At 51.0% G+C, this 12,094-nt stretch overlaps 1 protein-coding gene across 5 annotated transcripts in view; it reads left to right on the top strand.

The window, feature by feature from the left end:
* Positions 1 to 12,094, top strand: part of LOC140910911 (shootin-1) — a 38,434-nt gene that overhangs the window by 10,228 nt on the left and 16,112 nt on the right. For all 5 annotated transcript variants that reach the window (XM_073343048.2, XM_073343050.2, XM_073343051.2 and 2 more), the window contains exons 4-6: positions 5,697 to 5,791; positions 7,049 to 7,205; positions 11,324 to 11,421. In XM_073343048.2, the coding sequence (XP_073199149.1) occupies positions 5,697 to 5,791; positions 7,049 to 7,205; positions 11,324 to 11,421 (350 nt within the window). The remainder of the gene's footprint in view (positions 1 to 5,696; positions 5,792 to 7,048; positions 7,206 to 11,323; positions 11,422 to 12,094) is intronic.

Raw genomic sequence — 12,094 nt, 5'->3', positions numbered from 1 at the left:
TTCCTTGTGGCCATGGGGGACACCTGGGAAAAGGGGCTGTTTGCCTGGCTGGCGGAGCCATTCCATTCCTCCTGCAGCTCACTATTATGACTCAAGTTTATTACAGCAGGGACACCGGGCCAACCAGGAGAGGGGGCCCCATTGTGCCAGGCACTGCACAAACACCCTGACGTCAAGGGCCCAGCCCCTTAGAGCTGGCAATCCCAGGGTACGTCTACTCCAGTGCTGGAGCTGTCATTTCCAGCTCGGGCTGACATATGGGGGCTACCTTTGTTCAAGCTCATATGCTAAAAATAACCGGGATCATACTTGGGGTGGCTAACCCGTACCACTGCTCACGCCGCCCCATCGACGTGGCTATTTTTAGCACTCTAACTCAATCAGAACTAGCCTGGGTATGTCTGCTCAAGCTGAAAATGACACCCCTGGCGTCAGTGTAGACATACATTAATGGACCAGCCAGCCAGCCTCCTCCCACCCTGCCCTTTGGGAGCAATGCACGGCCCACTCTGTGCACTTTGCGGCTACAGAATCAGGGGCCCTTCTGCATCACAGGGAGGGGAGGGGCCCATCTGCTGAGCTGTGAACACGTGCCCCCGACGGCTGCACAGACAAGCAACCCCATGGTGCTAGGAGCTGGACTATGTTCTAATCGGGTTCCCTGCCCAGATACGTGGGATCTGTGCTGCTCCATCACCCCCTTTCTCTACTCTGGAATGGCTCATTGCACAATACTGAGTGTCCCCAGTGGCTTTCCGACCTCACCCACCTTTGCTCTGATCTCCCGCACCCTCTTCTTGAATAACCAGGAGCTGCAGACGGGTCCTTACCTGGGCAGTTGGGGGAGAGCTCAGCCCAACACCCATCCCCTCTTCGCAGGAGCATATGGATATCAACCACCCTTATTTTAAAGGAGAAAGCATCCGTGGTCATGCTGGTACCTCCCCCTGGGTGGGCAAACAGCCCTCCCCGGCCAGTAAGGATCCCCCATCGTCCTGCTCACTCCCAGAGATAGATAAAATAAGCGGGCACCAGACATGTCATGAGCTGACTTCTTGTGCGTGAGTGAGGGATGCTGCCCCCGGTGACTGGGACCACGGGGAGGGCGATAAACCTGCTATCGGCAGCAGCTGACAAAGCTGCTTTGTAGCTCAGGTCGGAGACCCGGGGTCCTGGTCACCTCCCGGCATGTTGAGCGATGTATGGAATGAAAAGGCAGTGGTAGAGACAGGGATTGAATCAGTTGTTGGTGGGGAGTGCGGGGCAGTGACTAGCTAGTGAGGACAGCAGGATTGTTCTCGGGGCGGCCCTAGGGTCTGGAGCCCCAATCACACACACTCACACTGGTGAGCAGAACCAGATCAAGCCGCAAGCGGCAGGTCAAGCTCTGGACATGCCCCAGAGACTGGGCGCATTTTGCTTTGGGCCCATCTGTAACTGCCAAGTGTAAGACACAGCTGCACTGGCATTCGGCTGCAGGATACCAGGCCAGGAAGGATGGCCTCTGGGCTGGTTCTAGGGGCAGGCAAGCAGGGCATTTTCCCTGGGTACCAACTTCCTGGGGTGGTGTGGGGGGCATAGCACTCACCTTATTTTTTTGGCTCGGCTCTGATTGGCTGGCTGGTTTTGCTCCACTGATTGGCTGGCCTTTTTTGCTCAGCTACTGAGATGCTGAAGACATTTTCCACCTGGCTAGCAAAACAGCTAGAGATGCTCCGGGATGGCTAGTGGGTAGGGTGCTGCATTAGGACTCTACAGACCTGGGGTCCAGTGGTGGCCTGGGACATTTTTGACAGACGAGGCACACATCACAAAATAGTCATTTCCACCCCCACCCAATTTATAATTGGATAGCTATTATTATAAGACGATTTTTCAATACACAGAAAAGAATCATAAGAATGGCCAGACTGAAAAGGAGTACTTGTGGCACCTTAGAGACTAACCAATTTATTAGAGCATAAGCTTTCGTGAGCTACAGCTCACTTCCTCAGATGCATATCGTGGAAACTGCAGCAGGCTTTATATATACACAGAGAATATGAAACAATACCTCCTCCCACCCCACTGTCCTGCTGGTAATAGCTTATCTAAAGTGATCATCAGGTGGGCCATTTCCAGCACAAATCCAGGTTTTCTCACCCTCCACCCCCCCACACAAATTCACTCTCCTGCTGGTGATAGCCCATCCAAAGTACTAACCAATTTATTAGAGCATAAGCTTTCGTGAGCTACAGCTCACTTCCTCAGATGCATATCGTGGAAACTGCAGCAGGCTTTGGATGGGCTATCACCAGCAGGAGAGTGAATTTGTGTGGGGGGGTGGAGGGTGAGAAAACCTGGATTTGTGCTGGAAATGGCCCACCTGATGATCACTTTAGATAAGCTATTACCAGCAGGACAGTGGGGTGGGAGGAGGTATTGGTTCATATTCTCTGTGTATATATAAAGCCTGCTGCAGTTTCCACGATATGCATCTGAGGAAGTGAGTTGTAGCTCACGAAAGCTCATGCTCTAATAAATTGGTTAGTCTCTAAGGTGCCACAAGTACTCCTTTTCTTTTTGCGAATACAGACTAACACGGCTGTTACTCTGAAAAATGGCCAGACTGGGTCAGTTCAATGGTTCACCTAGGCCAGTCTCCTGTCTTCCTTCAGTGGCCTATGCCAGGTGCCCCAGAGGGAAGGAACAGAACAGGGAATCGTTGAGTGAGCCATCCCCAATTAATCTCTTTACAGAGAAAAAAAAAAGAGCAATTCCGAGTAAACAAAAATAGTTTAAAAGACCCACAACATTTTCATATTAATTTAAATATCGGCTTAGGCTAAAGTCCTAAACATAAATTGACCGTGCTCAGCTACTGTACATGCCTCTGCTTAAATGGAGTGTGCATTCAAATAACAGACTGCGGTTGCTATGGTCACTCTAATATACCCCATCAATTAAAAAAAAGCAACATTAGCACTAAAAAAAGTGCACGTATAATTTATTAGCAAATCAGAACCTGAAAATCATGTATTGTTTAGTGGAATATTCGCTATAAAGACACAAATACGGTATAAAAAAATCATTAATTCAAAAATTTCAAAACAAACAAGGCAGTTTGTCCTGGCGTGGCCAGAAATGGACAGTTATACATGCAGTAAGAGAGATGGAAGCTTATCTCATTGATAGCGAAGCTCAGTCTGCCTTTCTCTATTTGAGACAAAGCATGCAATAACGTCACTCAAGCCGGTGCAACCTTGTACTCAGAGCATCACAGCTACATACATTTCCCAGACCCGAGGAAGAGCTCGGCGTAGCTCGATAGCTTGTCTCTCTCACCAACAGAAGTTGGTGCAATTAACGATATTCCCTCCCCGCCTTGTCTGATCATAGAGAATGTCGGTGATGCTGAAGATGTTACTGTAGGAGTATGCCAAGAAAAGAAACAAAGTTGTTTAATTTTCCAAGGCACCCTATAGTGTGTCGCTGAGATTCTCCATCCCAGCCACAGGCACTGAACAGCTCCTGAAACACCTTGCCCGGTGTCTCACTTTCCAAGACAATGGCATGTAGACTCTGCACCCAGGGAAGGTCCTTCTGCGACAGTTTGGTCCAGCAGTTCACTGTGGTTCCTGGAGCATGTAAAAATTGTGGAGAAGCCTTGCAAGGTTTCAAAAAAGCCACAGGTTTCTTTCATACGCTGTGCCCCTTACTGGAGAACTAGACTTCATCTGTGTGCAAAACAGTGCACAAACAATGCCTGAGGAACCTTTTCTTCTTAATCAGGGCTTTCAGACCCCCCAACTCACCGGCCAGCACTCCAGCCCCATCACACGACGGAGACACAAGTTTTGTCGTTGTGTTCTAATATCCCTGAATCCGCAACCTGCTTCAAATCAACTGCATTTCGATCTGAGCGGACAGCCTTAAAACCCATGAGCTTCTCTTGTATTTGCCTCTTCTTGTCCGTGTGGCGCAACACAAGTGAAAGCTGGTTTAAGTGAGACAGCTCGGGTGTTTTGTCTACCTCGCAAGTGAACAAGCTGCGCTCTTCAATCTCCTGGTCAATATAGGGTGTTATTTCTTCAGCCATGCATTCGATCAATTAATTCTGAATTGTCTTTCTTAGGCTGGAAAAAATGAATTCATTTTTCTGCCAATAAGCCTTCAATCCCTTTTCGTGACGAAAAGCAATAATCAAAATGTTCCTTGAACTTACCCTAGCTGACAGATTCCTCCGTCTCACATTGGCCACATAATGCAAGTTCTTGACAAGATAAAACCACTGAAATATCAGCTACTTGCTTCAAAGTCTCTCTGTTCTTCCTGACTTTCTGGTTATGCTCCAAGGCAGCAGGACACCTTTGCCACTAAGCAGCACATCCATACAAGTGCTTTCCTGCTTTAAGCATTTCAAGGTAAACGTCACCTGTCATGTGCTCTTGTGATGAGCCATGTAGAGACGCATTTCGTGACAGATTTTTCAAGTCACAGGAGCCTTCATTAGCCCAAATGGTTACTTTAGCTGAAAGAAGCAAATATAAGAAGCAACAATATACTATGTTACTCCCAGCACTGCCTGTTAACCATTTCTGGAGGCAGCACCAGATGTCTGAAATTGCCACATTCTTTTCCCATCTTTCTTCAAAACCGCCAGTGCTGGTGTTATTTTGCCTTCCTTATTGCTTGAACGTCTCTCTTCTTGATATCTGAATGGAAATTCTCTTTTTCTCAGGTCTCACACAACATCAAAGCTATTGCTGAAACTTTTAACATCTCAACAATTCCAAATATATGTCACCAAGTTCTGAACCGGCCGTAAGGGCTACCATCCTGCCGTGGCCTCACCAAGCAGTGGTTACCACAGCAAGGCCCTTATAAAGTGATGCCCGGGGAGGGGGATAAACTAGTAACAATTCTGGTAACAAGGCAGCTTGTTGAGGCACTGTGGTGGGGTGTCTACCCCACACGGGTGTAGAAGGGGTTAACCCTAGGAGTGAGCCATGAAGGTGAGTGCTCGGAGTGGGTTGGGTGCAACCAATCAGGGAAGGGCTGCAGGGAGCAACCAATCAGGGCCCAGCGGTCTCACATAAAAGAAGCTGCTGGACCAGAGTTAGTCAGTCATGGCCTGGAGGTCAAGGAGGGAGGACTGGATTCCTAGCGGATGGATGGAATCTATCACCATGGACAGAGCAGTTGCTGGCAGGGACTGGGGGAGCCAGAGGGAGCTCCTGACTGGCTGCCAGAACTGAAATGCTGAGGCCCTGAGGTGAGGGTGAAGAAGGTGCTGGGGCTGCGGTGAAGTGGCCCGGGGAAATGTAGTGAGCAGTTGGAGGGGACGTAGCATGTGGTTGCCATCTGCAGGGTCCACCCATTTGCCACTGGAGCGGTGGCCTGATGAACGGACTGATGAAAAGGGGGTGGATCACTTGATGATTCCCTGTTCCGTTCATTCCCTCTGGGGCACCTGGCCCTGGCCACTGTTGGAAGACAGGATACTGGGCTAGATGGACCTTTGGTCTGTCCCAGTCTGGCCAGTTCTTATCTTCTTATGAACCGGGCAAATTCCATGAAGGAGCGTGGGGCGGCTGTGATGGGACTAGAGCCGGAGGCAGGTTGTGTGGATGGAGCGCTCTGTTAGGAGCCCTGTGTTGGGGGTGGAGCTGGGTGCTTGAATCCCACCTCTGCCAGCTTCCCCTTCTCATTCACAGCATCCCAGAGGCTGCTGGCCGAGCTCTCGGCGCTGGAGGCAGAGTATGAAATCGAAATATCGTGTCGCAAACAAGCCGAAGTCTACGCAGCCCAGGTGAGGACCAGGGAGCTGCCAGGGCAGCGGTAGCCAGCTGCCAGTCCTGGCTCCCCAGCATGGGGCCAAAGCAGGCAGGGGAGGGGAAGCAGCATGCAGCAGCAGTCACACCGCTCCCCAAACTGACCCCAGCCCGCCTCCCGGGGCTGTCAGACCCAGTGCTGGGGCTGCTTGGAAACTGCCCAGCTAAACTGCTCTTTGGTGGAAAACGGGCGTTTCCACAACATGAAATGGCTTGAAAAGAGTGGAAAACAGAGGAATTTTTTGCTGAAAAACCAAGCACCCCCACCATTTATTTGGAAATGTTGCCATGGCGCCCCATGGGAGTTGTAGCTCAAGTGCCTCGTGTGCTCATCCTTGCCCATAGGCTGGACTCCTCAGCTGGACTACGTCTCCCATGATGCACCGTGTCCCGGGACTCCTGGAGAGGGGAGATTATGTTGCATTATGGGAGATGTAGTCTGACCAGGGAGCCTGGCCGATAGAGGCAAATGTGAGCATGGGGCGCCTGGACTACAGCTCCCATGAGGCACTGTGGCAGCATTGCCCAATCTACATACTTTCCTTTGGCTGAGATCTTTCTGGAATTCAAATTTCTGCTGAAAAGTTAATTAAAATCCTCATCAAGAAAATGAAATTCTCTTAATTTTCATGGGTTTTCCTTGGGGGAATTTTACAACTAGCTGTACTTTATGATGCAATTATTAGCCCTGTCTGCAGTGCAAGCAGGGAAAAGCCAAACAGCATCTGACACCTGGGGCTGGGATAAAGGGACACAGATGAGAGAAAAACTGTTGGAATTGAAATGCAGCCAGTTCAAAAGTGAGAGGGGGAACTATGTTGTCACAAAATGCACAGTTGGCTTGTGGAACTCATTGCCACAAGAAATTATTGAGGCCAAGAGCTTAGCAGGATTCAGAAGGGGACTGGTCAGCTATGTGAATAAAGAGAACATCCAGAGTTGTCATAATAAACCCTAAAAATATAACCATGGGTTTCAGAAGGGGGTTTTAGGGTATGAGGGGACACTAACTATAATGTGCTAAGAGGAAACTTTCCTTTCCTGAGAAGCAGCTGGTGCTGGCCACTGTCAGAGACAGATTCCTGGGTTAGATGGTCCTTGGTTCTGATCCAGTCCGGCCTATGTTCCTATTTCCTCTGGTTGTAAAAGATACTCCGGGTTCTATTTCCTGCAGCCTCCCTGCACTCTGCTTCAGTACAAAGGGCTCTTGTCTGTTCTTGCACCCCGGTGTGTAGGTGAACAGGGAGAACAAAAAGCTGAAGCGGATCAGTGTGGCACTGTTACCCATGTTGAACCAGCTTCCTGAGGATGTGCTGAGTCTGGCCACTGAAGTAGACTCCCCCGCGGACCCAAGCCGAGATCCAGCATATCCGTACCTGCAGCAGATCAAAGGTGAGTTGCACGCATCCGCCCCAGGGTCCCAGACCGAGGCTTGGGAACAACCAGAGAAGAGGCTCTCCCCTGGGAATCCAGTCCAGGTGTTTACACTGAGCCAGTGCTGGGATGGGGTTTGGGCATTTAGCTAGGGCTGTGGGGCAGAGCAGAAACGTCATGGTTTACCTGACTTTGGACATAACAGCGCTGACAGCTGGAGATTCTTGCCTAAGGAGTGGTGTGAGGGGTTTTCCAGGACTTAATTAAACTGAATCCAGTTTTTAAACTTGGTCGCTAATATAAGGTCTTTCACTTTGCCGTTGAGACACCCAGATGCCAATTCAGAAGCCTATTATTGTTGTTTGTATTACTGTAGTGCCTAGGACAGTGGCTCTCAACCTTTCCAGATAACTGTACCCCCATTCAGGAGGCTGATTTGTCTTGCATACCCCCAAATGTCACCTCACTTAAAAATGACTTGCTTACGAAATCAGACCTAAAAATACAAGTGTCCCAGCCACACTAGTACTGAAAAATTGCTTTTACTTTCTCATTTTTACCATATAGTTATAAAATACATCACTTGGAATATAAATCTTGTACTTACATGTCAGTGTATCGTATATAGAGCAGGATAAACAAGGCATTGTATGAAATTTTAGTTTGTACTGACCGCGCTAGTGCTTTTTATGTAGCCCGTTGTACAACTAGGCAAATCTCTAGATGAGTTGATGTCCCCACCGGAAGAGCTCTGCGTACCTCTGGGGGGGATGCACACCCTGGCTGAGAACCACTGGCCGAGGAGACCTTGGCATGGGCCAGACCCTGGTGCTGTTGTGTTGAGAAGTGGGGGGAGGGGAAGAGGGGGGTGTGTTGGGCCCGACACAGGATAAGTTTAGGACACCCATGTTCACTTTTATAACAATCAACCCTTCAGTCAGGTTTGGATTTTAGTGTCATGTTATGGCTGGTGACTCCTTTTTACCCTTTTACTGAAGTCACAGAAAGAGAGAGGACAACAGTTAAAGCCTTTGAAATGTAAAGTCTCGTGTAAGACTTTCATTGTAACAATTTCCCTTATTCCCTGTCTAGAGAGGTTTTTATAGCGGGAACATCCGGTTTGACAGCCTTTTCTATGGCACAGACAGGCTGGCCCCATGAAGAGGGAGCAGACCCAGTCCACCAGTGCCTGGTTAATTGCTTTCTAATGGGACTGGAGAGAAGACACCTGGCCTATATAAAGGGTCAGGTGGCAGCTGGGAAAGGAGACAGGAAGGAGTAGATGGGGGCTGGCAGAAAGGCCAGAGAGCAGGCAAGCTAGGTGCCCCCAGAGAAGAGTTATGGGGAGCAGCTGGGTGGAGAGATCTGGGAAAGCTCAAGGCCAAGAGATCAGCGGAGGGAGATCTGCCTGCTGATGTCTTTGAACCCTGGGAGACAGAAGGTCAAATAAGGGAATAATCCCGTGGTTGGAAAGAGCCCAGGAGGGGCTAAGAACATAACCCAGAGTGGGCAGAGCTTGGTTACTTTGCATTTTTGTTAAGCCCTGGGTGGGTGGATGCTGTTTACTTTGTGCATTTCATTTGGGCTTTGGATTTGGGGAGGGGCCGTCTGAGAACCCACCACTCCAGCTGAAGAGGGAGGCGGAAGAAGAGCCCGGCTTGGTATTATGGTGATGGACTCCAAACTTTGACTTTTGAGGGGTTAGTTTGAAGCATTTGTGTTAATAAACTAGCCCGTAGCAAGGACATTCTTGAATTAAAGAGCAAATATGGACTTTGAGGAATTTTATGACGGGGGAAACGTAGGCGGGGTCCTGCGGGGCTATCTCCAGCCAGGAGGGAGTGCTCCAGGAGGACCCATTTTGTTACACCGCCCTTGTTGCGGGGATAAAAGCAAAGTTTAGTTGAGATGACCTGGAGTGTTTTGTTGTAACTGCTATTGGAGTCGCTCCTGTTTTCCTTAAACAAAAGACATGCAAAAGGGGAAGGGAAAGAACAGCACAGAGAGAAGATGCCACATCTCTCTCTGGTGCTGACGTTCCCGGCTAGAGAACACACAGCCCCGACACGTGGCCTTATCAGCCACTCAAGACCTGGCAAACTGTTAGTAACATTGGGCTGTGGAAGGGTTTGCTTTTAGCCACCTCTCGGATCGCAGGGTGGGACTGCCCGAGTGGCTCAGCCAGACCCTTATTGGTCAAAGGCAACTGGAGAGTGTGAGGAAATAGAAGGAATAAGAGATGACACATGAAGAAGGGGGTGAGAGCAGGAACCTCGTCTACCATCCCAGGAGCTGTTGAGGATTTAGCCAAAGCCGGTGGAGGAGGCGATCACGTCTGATTCCCTCTCTCTGGCCCGATCTGGACAGGAGGCCCTGCAGGACCAGGACAATGAAAGCCCAGTGGTGTCATGGTGCATCCTGGGAGATGGTGGAGGTGGAAGCCAGGATGACAAAGCTGGCTCCTTCCAGTCCATGTCCCCTTGCTTCCACCGAGTGACCCCCCACCCGTGATGAACAATGGCCCGGGAGGGACACAGCCTCACCCCACTAACAGGAATCAATCGAAACACGTCAGATTTCAGCTAGGCACATGTTTCACCAGCTTGGGGATTATTCAGCTTGTTGCCATACCAACCTGTGAGTTCTTCATGCAATGCACAGTCAACCGGTGGAACTCCTTGCCAGAGGATGTTATGAAGGCCAAGATTATAACAAGGTTCAAAAAAGAATTAGATAAGTTCATGGCCGATAGGTCCATCAATGACTATTAGCCAGGATGGACAGGGATGGTGACCCTAGCCTCTGTTTGCCAGAGGCTGGGAATGGGCAACAGGGGAAGGATCACTTGATGATGACCTGTTCTGTTCATTCCCTCTGGGGCACCTGGCACTGGCCACTGTTGGAAGACAGGAGACTGAGTTAGATGAACCTTTGGTTTGATCCAGTCTTGCCGTTCTTATGAGTTTACCTGGAGCTCAGCAGACCCCTAAGTCCAGCTTTTTCAATGTGAACAATCCAGTTTGACCCAGGCTCTGTGTCTCCAGCTTTTGCTGACTTACATAAAATTGTTTACGAGATGCAGGGGGACTTGTGCACTGGGCCCTGACGCCGGTGGCCCAGTTGCTAAATCAGACTCCATTGGTGCACTTCAAGGAACCCAAGGGGTGAAATTCCAAGGGTAGAGGTGACTGAAAACCACAGCTGGGGATGCGGTTGGGCTAAGGGCGTCCATGCCAGTCTGACCCCAGGCGGGGAGCACTGAATGTGCCTGCCACAGACAGAATAGGGTACAAGGTACCAAGAAAGACCAGGCTGAAATCCAACCCCAGGAAGGTAGGAGCTATAAGCAGCTGCTGGCTATTAGGTGGCTTACGTGCGCTGAGTTGGTGGGTCTCATTCCAGCTCCTAGCAGACAGGCAGCCACATCCCAAAACCCTCCCTGGTGCTGGGGCACTGCTTAAAGAGGCTGAGGACAGCCTAGGCCATGGACACTGACTTCCCTTCCTGTCCGAGGGGGGTTTTTCTCCAGGTCCGCGATGGTTGTCCGTCCATGGTTGTGTTTCCATTGCCTGCTGGGCATGGCCTGCAGTTTCCAGAGCTGCCAGGGTGGCACCTTTCCCCCGGAACAACTTCATTCTGTGGCATGGAAATGCTTGGAGGAGCCAAAGGCCTAGCTCCCTACTGGGCACCGTTCATATGCCGCTCTCTTCCCCTCACAGCCCTGCCCCCTTAAGCCCTGTCTGACCCCACACGTCCTCTCCCTTCACAAAGTTCAGAGACAGCTAAGACAACTTTGCTTTGGAGGCAGCATGCTCTAGTGGATAGAGCAGGGACCTGGGTGCTCAGTGAGCTCAGGCAAGTCACCTCCCTGCTCTGTGCCTCAGTTTCCCATCTGTCAAATGGGGAGGGTGCTAGTGACCCACTTTGAGGAGGTGCTATGAGAGCGGTGGATGACAAGCAGTCTAGGAGAGCTATCAGTCTGAAGCACACGCCGTGCCCTAGACAGAGAGGGAGGCCTGTAGACACAGAGCGGATGTGGCCCTCCACTCAGGCCTGGCTGCCATAGGACCAGGGTCTGTTGCACGAAGCAGGAAGAGAGAAGGCGCCTCGTTTTATTTCCCTTCCTCTGGCTCCAGATTTGCAGGAAAAGGTTTCCAGGCTGCTGGGGGAGAAGAAGGAACTCACCATCCAAGTGCAGGAGCTGCAGAGCCAGATCAGAGACCTCGGGGAGCAGGTACGGTGCCGATGCCGGCCCCTCCTTGACGCTCTGCTCGGCCGTGATGCTCTCTGAGCTCGGCGACTGCTGTGCTAAGACCACTGCTCCCCTTGCTGACCCCTCTCGTCACCTTGTGCTCCCCTGTCTGTCGCCGCCTGTTGTCTGTAGCCTGATGCGCTGATTGTAAGGTCATGGGGGCAGGGGCTGTCTCTTCGTTCTGTGTCTGCACAGTGAGGTGCTCGGTGCTACCGTAATATAAATCAATAATCGGGGCACAGGTGGCCAGCTGAGCCACTGCATGCTGCGGGCCTCCACACTAGCTGGTGTGGGTCCGAGGGGATCCAACCCCAAGCTTCCCCCTAAGAAAATAAAGCCCCAGGGGGCTGGGAGATTCCTCCCTTGTGTGTGCCCGATGCTGGGGCTGCCCGGGGCAACTCCCCTTCACCACAGTTTAGAGCAGCCTGGGGGCTGCCCTGAATTGCACTCAGCTACCTACGGCCTGTACGGGCTGCTGCTGCTGCATTTGGGAATTGCCAGACTGTAGCTGAGCTCCAGCTCACCCCTGGAATGCCCGCAGCATGCCACCTACGCTGGCTCCATACCTGCTGGGGACCCCCTCCGCCAGGGCTGTTCCCCATAGGCCCGGTCGAGCTGGCTGAAGGGCCCTTGGTGCTGGCAGTTGCCCAGTCTA

This window comes from Lepidochelys kempii, chromosome 4, assembly GCF_965140285.1.
Source record: "Lepidochelys kempii isolate rLepKem1 chromosome 4, rLepKem1.hap1, whole genome shotgun sequence".
Lineage (NCBI taxonomy): Eukaryota > Metazoa > Chordata > Testudines > Cheloniidae > Lepidochelys > Lepidochelys kempii.
This window is presented reverse-complemented; position numbering and strand designations above follow the sequence as displayed.